At 39.6% G+C, this 14,646-nt stretch overlaps 1 protein-coding gene and 1 long non-coding RNA gene across 4 annotated transcripts in view; both read left to right on the top strand.

The window, feature by feature from the left end:
• The window catches only part of LOC146621343 (PDZ and LIM domain protein 5-like), a 70,886-nt gene that overhangs the window by 12,036 nt on the left and 44,204 nt on the right, over positions 1-14,646 (top strand). For all 3 annotated transcript variants that reach the window (XM_085367350.1, XM_085367348.1, XM_085367349.1), the window contains exon 3: positions 2,783-2,934. In XM_085367350.1, coding sequence (XP_085223476.1) covers positions 2,783-2,934 — 152 coding nt within the window. The remainder of the gene's footprint in view (positions 1-2,782; positions 2,935-14,646) is intronic.
• Positions 12,816-13,619, top strand: LOC146621345 (uncharacterized). Its single transcript, XR_014906616.1, has 3 exons — positions 12,816-12,946; positions 13,228-13,294; positions 13,462-13,619. It is a non-coding gene; the product is annotated as an uncharacterized LOC146621345 (long non-coding RNA).

The following is a 14,646-nucleotide window of genomic DNA, read 5'->3' as shown; positions in this document are numbered from 1 at the left end:
TGCCAGCTGTTTTGCAGTTTTTATGGTGGATAAGGCTTTTGTACTGGTTTCTCATAGAAAAGATTATAGAAAACACATTTCAAGTTTTCAGCATTCCCTGTCAACTGAAGTATTGTTCCGTTTGCGTTTGACATTGGTGTAATGCATGTGTGTGTCATATTTGTGTTAGATCTGAAGTGTTACAGCTGCTGTTTTCTGTCATGACCAAAGCAACAGAGCCATAAATCAAATAACCTGGCAGTCTCCAAGTACTTGACTTGTTGCATAGATAGATTATTTGGATTTCTGTGTCTGATTTTCTTGGATGCGTTTCACTTTCTTTGATATAAACATTGAGACGACTTTGAGCTTTGAAAGATTTTCTTCGTATTAATTTTGAACAAATGTTTGCCTTTGCAAAAGGATTTCTTACCAGTACGAATAATTGCTTCAGACATGTGGATTTAAGACATACACAATAAATTCATACAAGCAAAATAAATAATCTTCACAAAAATCTTTACTGTTTATGGAGTAGCTTTAAAATCAATTCAAGGCGGTTGTATGGAAACAGGTTACTTTTACTCTGAAAGAAACAGAGCCGTGTTTTGTGTCTGTATGTGGAGAGGGAATTTATGTGGGTAGGGGGGGAGGACCTTAGCACTAATTGGGGAAAACATATAATAGCACATTTTGTGGTGAGCATTTGGGCCATAACAGTGCCAGAGTGGTTAGCTGGAATACACCCCTGGAAATGGGTCAAAACATGCAGCATAATATCTACTCGGTGGCATTTTCTTCTTTTCCTTCTCTTTTCTCCCTTCCTCGCCATCCATACCAGTTTAATCAACGTTATGTCAATCTCTCATTATGCTCTTCTTCCTGCCCTCTGTGCTAGTGAGCGGTGCTGAGTGATGTTGCGTGTGTTGAGCTAATATGACTATAAAAGGTTGGGGCCGCAGAGCCTTAACGCTAATCCGGGTGCAGAGCCTCTTTTATTAGCCCTGCTTGTGTCTGTCTGTATTTGTGTGTGCTTGTGTGTCTGTGAGAGAGCGAGAGACAAAGATAAAGGCAAAGGAAACACAGTTAACCCCATATTACACTGTCCCATCCTTGACTGTCTTTCTATACTTGAAGTGATCTATAGTCAGGGAGCAGGAGACGCATTTGTTTTTAAGAATCTTCTACAAAAGTATGCTTTTTTGTGTGTGCTGTTAGGGAAGTGGTCTGTGTGGTGTCAAAAGAAACAAATGACCTCACTCCACTTTGGACACACTTAGAGCCTCTGTGTGACCAAGAATGGACAGAACTACATCTGCAAGGCGTTGCTAACACTATTCAGTCCCATATAATTAACAACAGAACTTACAAAAAGCTAGTCGCTTAATTTAGTTGCTTAGAAATAAACATTTCATCAATATTTTTATGTAGATTGTGAATTGAATATTTTTAAGTACCTTCATGCTCAGAAGGTCGTTTTTAGAAAATGTTTTGGTCAGAAAAGATAGAAAAAATTATTTCAATATTTCACTGCTAATAAAAATATTAGATTGTTCATTTTCCACGAGTGTGTAAAAGCACATTTAAGTTAATCTGTCCCTCCTAGTAAAGTATGTACACTCTCTTACATAACAGCACATAACACATAATTTGAAATGTATCAGAAAGGAACAGGCAGCTCTGTGCGCAGTCCATGAAAAATCAAGAATGTATAATTAGACGCTCAACCAAATGATCTGATTATATTTTCATGTGGCGTTAAGCTCATTTACTCGCATGCTAAATGCTTAGCTTGTTTACAAAATATGCACCTGTGTATGTTGAAGCCCATTTGAACAGCAGAACCGGTATTCAGTACCAGATCGTTGGTTTTTTGGTTTTTTTGCTTGAATCTGTTTCAAATTAACCAACTTCCTCCAGAGCGGAGTGATTAAAGACTGTTTACATATTTAAGGTTTAGCTTGAAGATGAAGGAATACACTGAAACATGGAGACAAGAAACGTGTATGTAAATTTTATGATGCGTGTAAAGTGAGAAATGTCTGGCTAATAATTACTGTTTCCTCAAAGCCCATAAAAAAGGTATGTGTCTACACCACGGAGCGTCCCATTATCTGTTTGTCACCTTTTTAACAACATTTTGCATGGGGGATAATTGCGTTATTGCTTTTTACTGACACTAAATTCACTTTACTTCATCTTTATTGCACAGTAGTGCTTAAGAAAGTGTAAAATTTAGCTTCTTTTTTGCTCAAAGAGGCAGATATCACAATATCATACCACAAACCTTTGTGTTACACTGATTCTGTTTGCTCTAAGCTGTAAATACCTTCTTGCATTATCAATTCGTGGCATGTTCCCAACTCGCATAGCTACTGTAATGTATAGAGCAGGCATTAAAAAATGAATAAGAATAAATATCTTTAAATGATAAACAGCCATGTTCATTCTTTCTTTTTCTCAGATACACTGTGGTTGAGAACCTTTGAACTCTTTTCTCTAACAAGCTGCAAGGCCATTAAGACAGCACACAATAAAGAACACACAAAAGTAATTTAATCCTGCAGGCTCCTGCTATTAAAAACACATCAGTGAGCCTAAAGTAGACCCTCCATCATGTGGTGCAGAACCTAGGTCTTTCATTATTTTTCTCTAAATACTCATGCAATAGAAGAGATCCATAAATCCTCTGATAAACACAGGCTGAATGTGGACATCCGACATCACCTTGACCCACCGGCCAGCTCAGTAATCCCGATATTTCCAGCAATTCATGCTGTTTGTGGTTTTTGTGTTTCTGCAGCTGACGGATGGCGGAAAGGCAGCGAAAGGTGGTATTGCTGTTGGAGACATGGTTCTTTCCATTGATGGCATCTCCACGGACAGCATGAACCACCTGGAGGCCCAGAACAAAATCAAGAGCTGCACTGGCAACCTCAGCCTCACTCTGCAGAAGTAAGCCATGACCTCACGCTCTGTGTGTCTGAAGTTGTTAAGCCAAACCCTAGCCACATCACCTTGAAATGATTTAATGCGTGAACCTGAGTGGGTATACATTTATCACCATGACAACACAGGATCCGTGCACTCCCTTTCAGTTAGTCCCAAACAACCCAGTTGTGCATCAGATTTAAGGTTCATGCTTCCCCTTTCAACCCCAGACATCCTGCATCCAGGCAGATTTTCACTGTTGTCGTAGGAGATAATCTTACCTCTAACACACAGCAACGCCATTAGTTCTGCCTGATCGCTTGTCCCCTGAAGGGAAGCGGGAGAGCTAAAATCACATGGAGAGCATCAACATGTGGCCCATCACCTCTTCCCCCAAGGCTTACTCCTCACTGTCTGGTGGAATCCTGTACATCGGAGCTGAATTATCTCAAGAATTTCTGTTGTAGTGTGTGTGTATCAGTGCGTCTAGATCATAGTGGATCTCATGTGGTTCAAATTGTCTGTTTTTTGGCGGCACTTGTAGGCATATGTGTGTTTTTATTTAAGCCCAGTAAGATATTCAGGGCTTTTACACTTGTACTTTCGGATTAAGGGTGAAGAGAGAAATGCTCATCTGTTTTTGTTTGTTTGTTTGCATGTTTATTTGTGCCTCTGCATCTCTCCCTCTCACGCAATTCAGATTTTACATTCTGTCCTCTCTTGGTCATTTTCCTTTTTTTCACCCCTCACTTTATGTGAGCCTCTAATTTGTGTCCAAATGACGACAGACCATAGATGTTTACTTTTGGTTGAGTGGTGGAGAGCACACACACTAATATTATAAGGCTTTCCGCTTCTCAAGGACAGAGTGTGGGCTAGTGAGTGTGCATGTGTGTCAGTGTGAGCAACAGATATTCACGATCTAGTTCTATTTTATGATGAGAGAAACAGGTCTTAGAATAACACTTGGCTAAGATGGATGGCCTGGGGCAAGTCGCAAAGTTTTGCTGACAACGATATGGAAGCCACTGAAGCTGAAACCAAAATCATTTTGCAGGAAGCGGTAGCTGTCATTCTATCCTTGCCTTAAAATTTGTTTAGAATATATCCTCCAATCTCTCAGCAAACTGATAAAACACCACGATAGGTTTCTCACTGACTGATTTCCCTGACAGTTACATACAGATTAGTCAGGATACTGTCAGACTGGTTTTGTATAACCAACGCTCATAGCAGCAAGCAATCAAGAAGTTACTGCACCCGAGGTTAAGAGATCTTCCAGCATATGACATTTTTATGGGACCACAAGTTGTTGTTGTTAGAGAGCATGTTAAAACACACCATTCAGCTATTAACTACCACACAGCTGGATGATATCGAGTATCATTCATTTTATCAGTGGTAAAAAACATGTGGCCGTATTTTATTATGAAAGCTGCGCGATTAGAGGACATCTTTGGGGACAGTTTATTTGAGATTGACAGCAATTTGTGTCCCTTCTCCAAACACCGTTTACAATGAGAAATAAAATCAGAGTGTCTGGGTTTCTCTGTGTTTGATGGCTGACATTAACTGGCACTTTGATTGACGTAGTCTGTGTTCAAAATGTTTCATCCCTGGGTCAACATGTGGTCCATCTTTAATGGGTTTGCATGAATAATGGAAAGAACCAGTCTAGTCCCTTGTTTCTGTTAGCGTTTATAGGTTATCGCCCATTCGTCCTTCCTTTTCTTCCTGTTTGACCACACATTTTGATTGGCTTTGTCACTGGGTCAAAGAGCAAAAGGAATGAGAGCAGTGCGGCGATACAACAATGCATGTGGTGTCTGTATGTGTGTATTTTGAATGGGAGACTGGTTGTTATTCGTTTTCCAAATAAAGAGGTGGATGTGGAGAAGAGATGGACAGCAGATGTGTGAAGAACAAGAAAAGAAAAGCTGTAAAAGTAAAGTTCTCTACACAAGGCTGTTAAATTGACATGAAGCTAAATATGTCCAGGCTACAAATTTTTTTTTAAGGATGGCAAATATAAAGAGCCAAATTATCCTGGCACTGACTGACCTCTTCATCCAGTAAAAAGCTGGAACAGAACTGGGATTTATTAACTGTAAATGCATGAATGCAAATACCATGGTTACCAGGGAAATCATCACACACGAACATTCATTTAGTTGTCTGTGAGAGTTTCTTTATTTCTTGGGGGGAAAACATTACAGTGAAGCAAGCATTGCCAAAATGGCAAGCAGCAGGTGCCAAAACAACATCAGTGGAAATTTCTTGCTGTTCCGTCTATCCCAGCTCAGATCAATCACTTTAAACTGATCAGAGCAAGAAAAAGTTGAGCCAGCTGGAAAAGTTCAAATGAATAACCCTGTGCATAAAGTAAAAACAAAATCTTTAGAATGAGCAACAGGTGAAAGATTAGTATTATCGGCACTTTTTGATCAGTTTTTCTTGCTAAATATTTTATAACGTAGTGACTTTGTACTTTGTAGAAAGAAACTGACTACTGCTAAGTTCTTAAGTAAGGGATTAACTACTAGTACTTTTGTCAAGTCTTGACGTACTGAAGTTTGATGTTTTATTGTAAATGTAAATTAAGTCATACTTTGTGGTTTTCATCTCTGCACAAGGAGCCGGATTATATTCAACTGCAGCTGTGCATATCTCCCTCAGTTTGAATTCAGTTACGTTGCTGTGGGTCTGCTACCTTATCACAAGGTGGGTGATCAGTTCTGCAGACTTTTAAGCATCACTTAAATCTTTAATCCAATCCTTAAGAAGGATTTTGTTTATCCTTTTATATTTTCATGACAGACTGAAAAAATAAATTTCCCTGAGTTAGTGAATGCTGACAAAAGTGAGTATAAATCTAGTGTTTGTTTGTTTAAAGCTTCAGTCTTTGCCTGATTTGTTTTTCTGGTCTAGGAATGCACTTTGTATTGTTATATGAATAATAGCTTTCAAAACACACTTTTGGTTCTCGAGCTTTGGGGCCTTGATGGCCTTTTGTTAAACAGAACCAGTGTTTTTGTTGCACTCCTGCTGAGAAAGCTTGGTAGAGACACTGAAAAGAAAGAGAAAAGGCTGAAAATGAGAAAACACAACACTTAAACAGAGATGGAGACAGATTCGTCATCACTGTTTACCTGAGATCTTTGCTTGCAACTTAAGACATAATTCACCTTGCAATAATGTCACCAGGCGAGAATGTTGAAACGTCACTACTCCTTGTTTAGATTCATATATCTCTATAAAACTATACTAGGATTTGATACGCACAGCTGTGGAAAAAAATGCAGCCAAGTTTCTGGGAGTTTGTTTTGTCTTTTCTTTTCTTTTTTTTTCAATGAATCGTTTTTTCCGTTCTTATCTTCAGCGTCAAACTGAATCCCGGTTGATGAGACCAATAAAAACACCCAATATCTTGTTTGCTAAATGGGCTGTTTTATTGTGGGGAAGACATGTGGCGCACATGTGTGCATAGCACACTCACACACATACCACGCATGAATGCAAATAGACTTTCAGAGAAATGGTTGGTTAGGTTTTGGTACACTCCTTTCAATTTGCAGGGTTGCAATCTGTAAAATAGTTTCTCGATTAATCACGGAGTCTATTGGTTGTGGACGCAACACAACTTCGCCGAATCCTAACTGACATCTTTAAACTCCTTGTTGTGTTTGACCATCAGTCCAAAGCGGAAACATTTACTAATATTTCTAAACATTTAGAATTACAAATGATAGAAGCCATATGTGGTTGTGTAACGTAGCTTTTGCATTCAAAGTGACTTAAGCACTTACAATAGGTGTAGCTTATTTTTCTCTCAGCTGACTAATTTGTGGCAGCTTCATTCATGAGTCCTTCTTTAAAAGCAGGGATAGGTGCCAGAGAAAGGCATTAAAGAGGGAAGATATGTGGATAGGATAAAGTAGAGTAAGTTGAGGAAGGTTTAAAGAATGAACAGTAGTTCTGAACTAGAGGTTTGAATGCAGGGTGGAAGGAAAAGGTAAGACAATGTAGTTATACTTTGTTGTTTTAGAAATGACTAAGGCAGAAGGACATTTCCTTCTTGCGTGATGGCTTTGTCCTAAAGGGGTCCCACTGGTGAAGTGTAATACGTTTCAGCACTTAAATTCACCTCTTTAGCGATATCATTATTTTCTGCAAAGGAACACCAAAGGATTAAACTCTTCATTTCAACCAATTACCCCGTGCCTCAACAAAACCACCTTTGTATTTCACTGTTATGCACTTCGACTGCCAGTGTCTGGCTAAATGGTTTATTCCCCACAGTAAAGTCCTTTCGAAGCCCATTTGACTATTTAATGGACCCACGTTCATGTGTGTGTTTGAGTGTTTTTCTCTAGTAATGGCACAGTGTCAAGGCCCCGATGAGATTGTTAGGGGGGAGAAAATGAAACAGTTGACCTGATGTACCTACACCAACACAGGAACACGCAGCAAATGATTGCATTATTTAGATCATGCAAAGAAGACAGGATTTAAAGCAGCTTTTGTGTTGTGCTAAGTTAATTTTGTTTTCTTCTTTAATCAGCATGGAGATCTCCAACTGTTGAAAGCGCCTCAAACAGGATAATTGCAGTGTTTGACAAGCCTTTTCTTTGTTGCAGAGTTTCTAAATAGTGGTGGGGTCATGACATAACTTTTCTAAAAGCTCTTATGCATGTGTAACACCCGTCCCACGTTCTATTGAGAGGGGCCCTGGGTTCCTGTTGTTACTTTCCTATTGATACTCCCTTTTTAATGCTTATGGTATTAAATATGTAATAAAACTACACTACATGGAAATAAATCACACACAAGCAGGTCAATTATAAAGTTAACTCCACTTTAGTGAATGTTGAATTAACAACACAAAGAAAATAAGTAAAATCAATAAAGTTTGTTAAACAATGATAAGGTATCTACCTCAACAGAAACAAAATAATCAAATAATATTGTGGGCCCACACGCACTCTCACCAAACACACACACACACACACACACACACACACACACACACACCTCAAGTGCTACAGTCTTTCTGCTAGCAAACCCCTCGTTGCAGGCCTGAGTCGTGGCTCGGGTGCGTTGGGACCTAAAACAATATGGTCGCTTCACTTGTTGCCAAGCAGTAAAAATAAAAAGCACGTGCAAACAACAGTACTCACACCTCCAGGCAGTTCAAGGGGATAGCGGGGAAACTGGGTCACGGCTACCAGCAGGCCGCGGCAGCAGCACTCACAGTCGTCCTTTCCACGTGCTCCCACGTGAACACATAACTTCAGCACACCAGCAGAAGGGACCTCTCTGACCACCAGCAAGACGTCCGTCTCCTCCTACTGAATCACACAACTCCGCTAAATGCCAGTTCACATGCGATAACATTCAATCTTAGCATTAGCTTAATAAATAAAAACAGAGCAGAACAAGAGCTTAGCGAATATGCTAGGCTACGCTAGCGGCTATGTTAGCAGTTGTGCTAGCGGCTGTGTTAGCGCTAATCCGTTTTACACAATAACATTGGGTACAAGTGTCAGACAAAATCCACCTTTACCTCACAGTAGGGTACAACAGTTCTCGACTCCAGTTAACTATCCGTTAACCCGAAAATGCGTCTGTCGCCCTTCTATGAACTCTGCGTTCACTCGACACTGTTCAGCTCTCGTCTCTCTCGCTTCCTGCAGAGTGCACACGGCTCCCCACTTACTCCCACCCCTCTACCTGAGACTACTTCAGGGTTCACTGGAGCTGTAGTACATATCAATACCATATCAAAAATAATGACATAAACCTCAAAATACAAATAAAAAGGTTGTGCATTTAACTGACACACATCACATACTTTGCAGGCATTTGTATACATTCTTGAACACATTAAACATTTGCAATTAACTATCAATATTAATGAACAAATTGAAATAATGAGCTACTTATATAGCCAGGGCTACACATGAATGTAGGAGGCCACACAAAAAGACCTTAATAAGGGATAGATAAACAAAATCAGATATGAGATTTCGTGTATGTCTCAAGATATTGCTGCAGATGTGCTGTTGATGTTTTACTACAGTGGGACTGACCCCTTCCCCCACAATGCACAAGCATGCACATAAGTCAGAAGGGGATGTTTAGCTCACCTGAACACCCTATAATAAATTCACACTCATTCTCCATTGACAGAGAACAGCAGTGGTCTGCACACCTAATTGTCTACTCCTTCCATGCACAGAAACCCTGCAGACAGAGTCACACACACTCGAGCACACATACATGCACAGAGCTCACATAAAATAAAACGCAAGCAGCTGCCTGATTTATTTTGAGCCTGGAAGTTTGGCCTGTGCTCAAGGAAGGGGTTGTGTGAGGGAAGTTTACGTAGAGATGGGGTATACGTTTTCATTTTGTTTATGTTGTGTTCTCCGAAAAGCAGAGACACAATCCCTGCGTTGTACCAGATATGCCGATGCTTGTGCACGGCCACGTGTCTGTCCAGAAAACACAAGCAAGCACATGTGCACAGAGAACAGTGATGTGTGAAGAGAAGTTAATTGTGACTTCTAGGAGTGAAATTGATTAGTTTTAATTGCTTTAAAATGAACAGAAATACATTTCCCAACAGACCACTTATATATCTCAATGTAATCTTAAATCTAAGAAATATGAGAAACATGAGAGAGCATGAGTTACATAATTGGGGGAGTACGTGTCAGTTACCTGTTTGTGGGCAACACTGATACTTTAATATAATGATGCACTGCCTGTTTTTAGCTTACACTTGAAACCCAGTATGGATGGCATACTTACTTGGAACGAACCGCCACGTAACAAGAACAACATGTTTGAATGACTCTGTGTTTGAAACCCAAAGACAAAATCAGATTCCTTGTTTACAAAAACATTGCATGGTTTTAGAAATTCCATCCATACATTTTCTTAACCACTTAACCAGTTCAGTGTCACAGGAGTGCTGGAGCCTATCCCAGCTGTCATTGGGTGGGAGGTACAAAAAATATGGCGGTTAATGCAGCAATGCTGACATTTGGATTGCTAAGATGTTTTGGAGCCAAAAAAAGGGGGCACGGATGATGTGTTTGTGTGCGAATGTCAGGAAAATAAGGCATCATCGAAGTTTCATATTGAACAGATTAAAAACATGTGAATATATAAACTCTCAGTTTGAAGTCAGAAGACTGAAACAATTAATCCAAGTTCTAGCTTTTTAAGTCAGATGGAAATGAAATTGAAATCAAGCACATAGTGAAGACATAACAAGAAATGTGGGCGAGAGAGTGCAAATAATCCAATGGACGGTGGTTGTTGGGTGATGCTAAGCAGCTTCTGGTGATGGTAGACATGAACACCTAACAGCCTAATTCATGAACGTAGAGCTAGGTATTCTATATGTTGCACCAATTTAAACTCAAATGCAAATATAAATAAGAGGGAGAGTTTAGTAAAAATGTATAGGAAAAAATAAATTGGAGGTCTACTGAAAACAGTGAAAATATGGCACATTACCGTGTGTTAGAACTTATAAGACTTGCACCGTAGCTACAGAAATTCACAGCTCTTTACAAACCCTGTGTACTAATAGATTCTCTCTGTGCAGCTGCCATTGCCACTTATATGCCTTTGATCATTTGCCAAAGCTACGAGTGCTAAACTAGGCTCACCTGTCTCTGTCTTTCACGGTCTGTACTATTTGCCAAAGATCAGCTAAAGCTGATGGCCGTCATCCTTGGCTTGTCGTATTCACTGTTCATATCCTAATACCAGCTTCATGCACCTGTCTCTGTACGTCTTTTTTTTTATATCCTCTTATTTTTGCCAAAAAAAATCCCCCCCAAAATATTAGGGGTCTGTGAATCTAGCCCCTAGATATTCTCAAGCCAAAAACACTGCGTTATGCTCATCTGTCTCTGCTTTTTTTTCACTCTGTCTCTTTTTTCATCTTTTTTTTTACTATTCTTTGCTATTTGCCAAAAATATCTTAGTGTAAGCCAAGAGCACTCATCCTTAGGCGAGCCAGCACTGTTGAATAATACCCAGGCAGGCAGCTGGAACAGTGTGAAAAATCATCTGGACTGACAGAAAGAGAAAAATAAGAAGCTACATATTGTATGTGCTGAGTAATTACTATAAGTGCATCTCAGGCTGCAAGACACCATGAGAACATAAACGGTACAATCGGCAGCTTTGTTCCAAATAAAATAAACTTGTAATTATAGTTACAAATGACTCTATAATAAATTGCAATTAACATGTTTTGTAACATAATACACACTTTTCCCAGACATGATTTGTTATGTTTTCCTTCAGTTCTCACATTAAGCTTTAGGTCTAGGTACTGTTTTCAGTCTAGACTAGGCAATATAAATTCATTTTCAGGCAAAATTCTCATTATGTAATCTGTATGTTTATGCTCATTTTATTACATGATCAGATAAAGTATGCTCAAAAATTCTACTAAGTGTTTAGGCACATGTGTTGAAATTGATCCGATTTTATAGTGGAAAGAAGCTGAAAGAGACTCAGGTATTTGTTCAGTGAGAGCCAGGATCATATTAGATTCACTGTCATGGACAGTACTGTGCAAAAATCTTGAACCACCCTTCATTTCATCATATTTTCCTAGGAAAATGGGAAATAACAGCAGTGATTTATAACAGACACATATGGTAATACAGTATATAAGGTAAAAGTTCTAATGAGCTTCAAAGTCAGTATTTGGTATGACCACATTTATTCTTCAACACAGCATGAGCTCTCTTAGGCGAGCTTTCTTGTCATTTCTGTAAGTATTCTTCAGGAATAGTTCTCCAGACTTCTTGAAGGACATTCAAAGCTGCCTTTTGTTCTGTGAACATGATCCCACAGTGCCTCAATAATGTTAAGTTCCGGGTTCTGTCGAGACAAATTCTTGATTTGCACTGTGTATTGTGTTTGGGATCATTGTCATGCTGAAAAATGACACCAATTCGTATAAGACGCTCTCCAGATGTGCATCAAAGTCTGATGATACATTTCTGTATTCATAATTCCCTCAATTTTAACCAGATCTCCAAGACCTCTTGCTGAAATGCGACCTAAACCTAAATGCGACCTAAATGACACAGCCTCCACCGTGTTTTATAGATTGGTGCAGACACTCACTGTTGTAACTGTTTTCTGGCCTCTTTCTGATTAATGACAATTTCGATTCTTCACTCTGTAAGACCTGCTGCCACTGATTTACAGTGCAGTTCTTGTGTTGTTTGGCAGAACCCAGCCTTTTTCCCTGTTTCCCTTACTTAGGAATGGCTCCTTGACAGCCACCCTTCCACTGAGACCATTTCTGATTATCCTCGGCAAATAGTACAGGGATCAACCAAAGGGCCAGATGTATCTTTCAGGTCTTGTGTCAGGTCTTTGCTGGATTTTTTCCTATTTCTTAAAGACATTGCTGGCATTTTCCCTAGATTCAACTAAAGAAATGGGAACAAATTATGTATTATTGGAACATGTTTCGTCGTTAAATTGTCTGATATGTTGAGTAGTCACGACACCGGCTCATCCTTTGAGATAGGTGCCTTTTTGTGTTTAAATGAGTCATAGATAAGTGTTAAGTGGCTTACCAGAAGCCATTCGTCTGATAATGGTCAGGTACAAGAGCTGGACTATAAATGAGTGAAAAAATAGCCAATGTTGGTGTAACCCTGGAGAGTTACTAAGGGGTTTTAGTGTGTTATGAGTGATGTTAGTATTTTGAGTTCACTGTTAAGTTTTATTAAGTTAAATTATTTTGTTGAGAATTAATAAAATAGAAGATGTCTATAATGTCCTGATGGTCCTTGAAGTATACAGGGGGAAGTACCGCCTCCTGCCGTTCACTGCATAGCAGCTACGGATATCAGGAGAGAGGGAGAGGAAGAAAAGTCCGTTTTTCCAAGTGGAAAGCGTGGTTGTTTTTATCCTGTACGGTGGAAATAAGCTATCTAGGAATTGTTGTTACCCAGAAAGGAGTTTGTTACTGCTCGGATTCTTCTGGGTGAGTTAATTTGTTGTGAACAAGAATATTGTGAGTTTAAGCCACTAACGATGACATGCTAGCGGCTATCGCGGCTATTGCTATTAGCCATGTGGCTGTACATGTGTGATTGTGAGGATTAAACTGTATGTTAGAGTTTGTTAGCTTCCTATGACGATGCATGTAAAGATTGTAAGTCATATGTATGCTGTAGATGTTGATATGTTCCTATATCAATCCTTAATTGCGTTCATTGTGAGGTGAATACAGTTTAAAGAAAATGGGGTTATGTTTCTTTGTAGTTGTGCTACAACGCTTCACCATCGCCATTTTGAAGCTCCAGGAGAGTCCATTTTATTGGTTACTTTGGTAAGAAGTTATCATTGTCTATGTTTTGGAATATTCTGTCGTTCTTTCTGTATACTGGAAAGGTAAAATGCAAATTTGTTAGTATGTATGAACGAAACATAAGAAAGGATATATGTATAAATGACTAAATATAGATTTTTGAATGTTATTCTGACTGTGTTATACAGGTCAGGTTTTTTACTTGGGCGTACAGTTCAGTGATGATCCAGTCCAAAGATGGCGAGCCACCCCTCCAGGACCCTTGAGATGATTGCTCTAGGAAGAGAACTAAATTCTTTGGACGAACTGTGAACTGTACAAACTCTACTTAAGTGGTAGGACAGATTTGCACGTCATTCCTCCTTTGCACATCCTGCAAAGAGAATCCTCATTGCTGGACTCACACTTAAGGGTGTCGGCTGACACGAGAGAGAGAGAGACTGAGTCAAATCCCCCGGGGTTGTGTGTGTTTTGTTTATTATTTTCCGTGACTTGGGCCCAATTTTTCCTTTCATGTACTGTTATTGTTTTCATTGTATGTATGTAAGATTCTTTAATTGTGAATACAAATTGATCAAACCAAGTTCTCAGAGCGTTTCATTAGTCATCCACTGCTCCAGTAGTCGAACCTCAGCTATTGGCCCAACACACAGGTAACCATTTAAATCTGTATCCCAAGTGTTGAAAGGGGTGTTACAGAAAATTGGCGAGCCAGCCAGGAGCAGGTGGCAGACTATTGACGCTTTGTTTTCATTTTTTCTCCTTTTTGGGCAAAAATTCTTATCTTCAGTCATTATAACAGTAATTTGCCAAATTGGTGACATGGAGGTAGTGACACGTGAGCTGGTAAAGATCCCTAACTCTGTCATGGTTGAAGGGTTAACCTGGACTGAGGTGGACAATGAAGTACAGAGCTATTTAGAGACTCATGGTTCTATTAACCGTGTCCTGCGTATAGATGAACCAAACTCAGAGTTCCATAACAATGCAATTGTTGAGTTCACTTTTGGTACTGCGTTGCAAACGCTTGCTCCTTTGTTGCCATTTAAATACAAAAGCCCCACTCGGCCTGATGTGACTTTCCACGTGTGTGCGCTTGCTAGTGTCTATACCCCTGTGGTTAGCAATAGTGCTACTGAGAGTTACATGTCTGAGTTGCAAAACATTGCTAAGTTAACAGGGAAGTCATTTCAGCTTCTTTTGCAAGATGAACTAACTAAGTTGAGCTCTACAGTTGCAGCCACAGTAGAAAATGCCCCTGTGGACAGGAGTCAACATGAGGGAAGTCAGGCACCTAATTTCAGCTCGGCCTCATTACCGCAAGGTGCAATGCAATCTAGAATTGCTCCTGATACCACTATTCAGGGTGCTGC

This window comes from Diplotaxodon limnothrissa, linkage group LG12 (genome assembly GCF_057381915.1).
Source record: "Diplotaxodon limnothrissa isolate DT_005_m linkage group LG12, D_limnothrissa_male_GT1.1, whole genome shotgun sequence".
Taxonomy (NCBI): Eukaryota; Metazoa; Chordata; class Actinopteri; order Cichliformes; family Cichlidae; genus Diplotaxodon; species Diplotaxodon limnothrissa.
The sequence above is the reverse complement of the archived record's forward strand: the minus strand, read 5'-3'. Positions and strand labels throughout refer to the sequence as shown.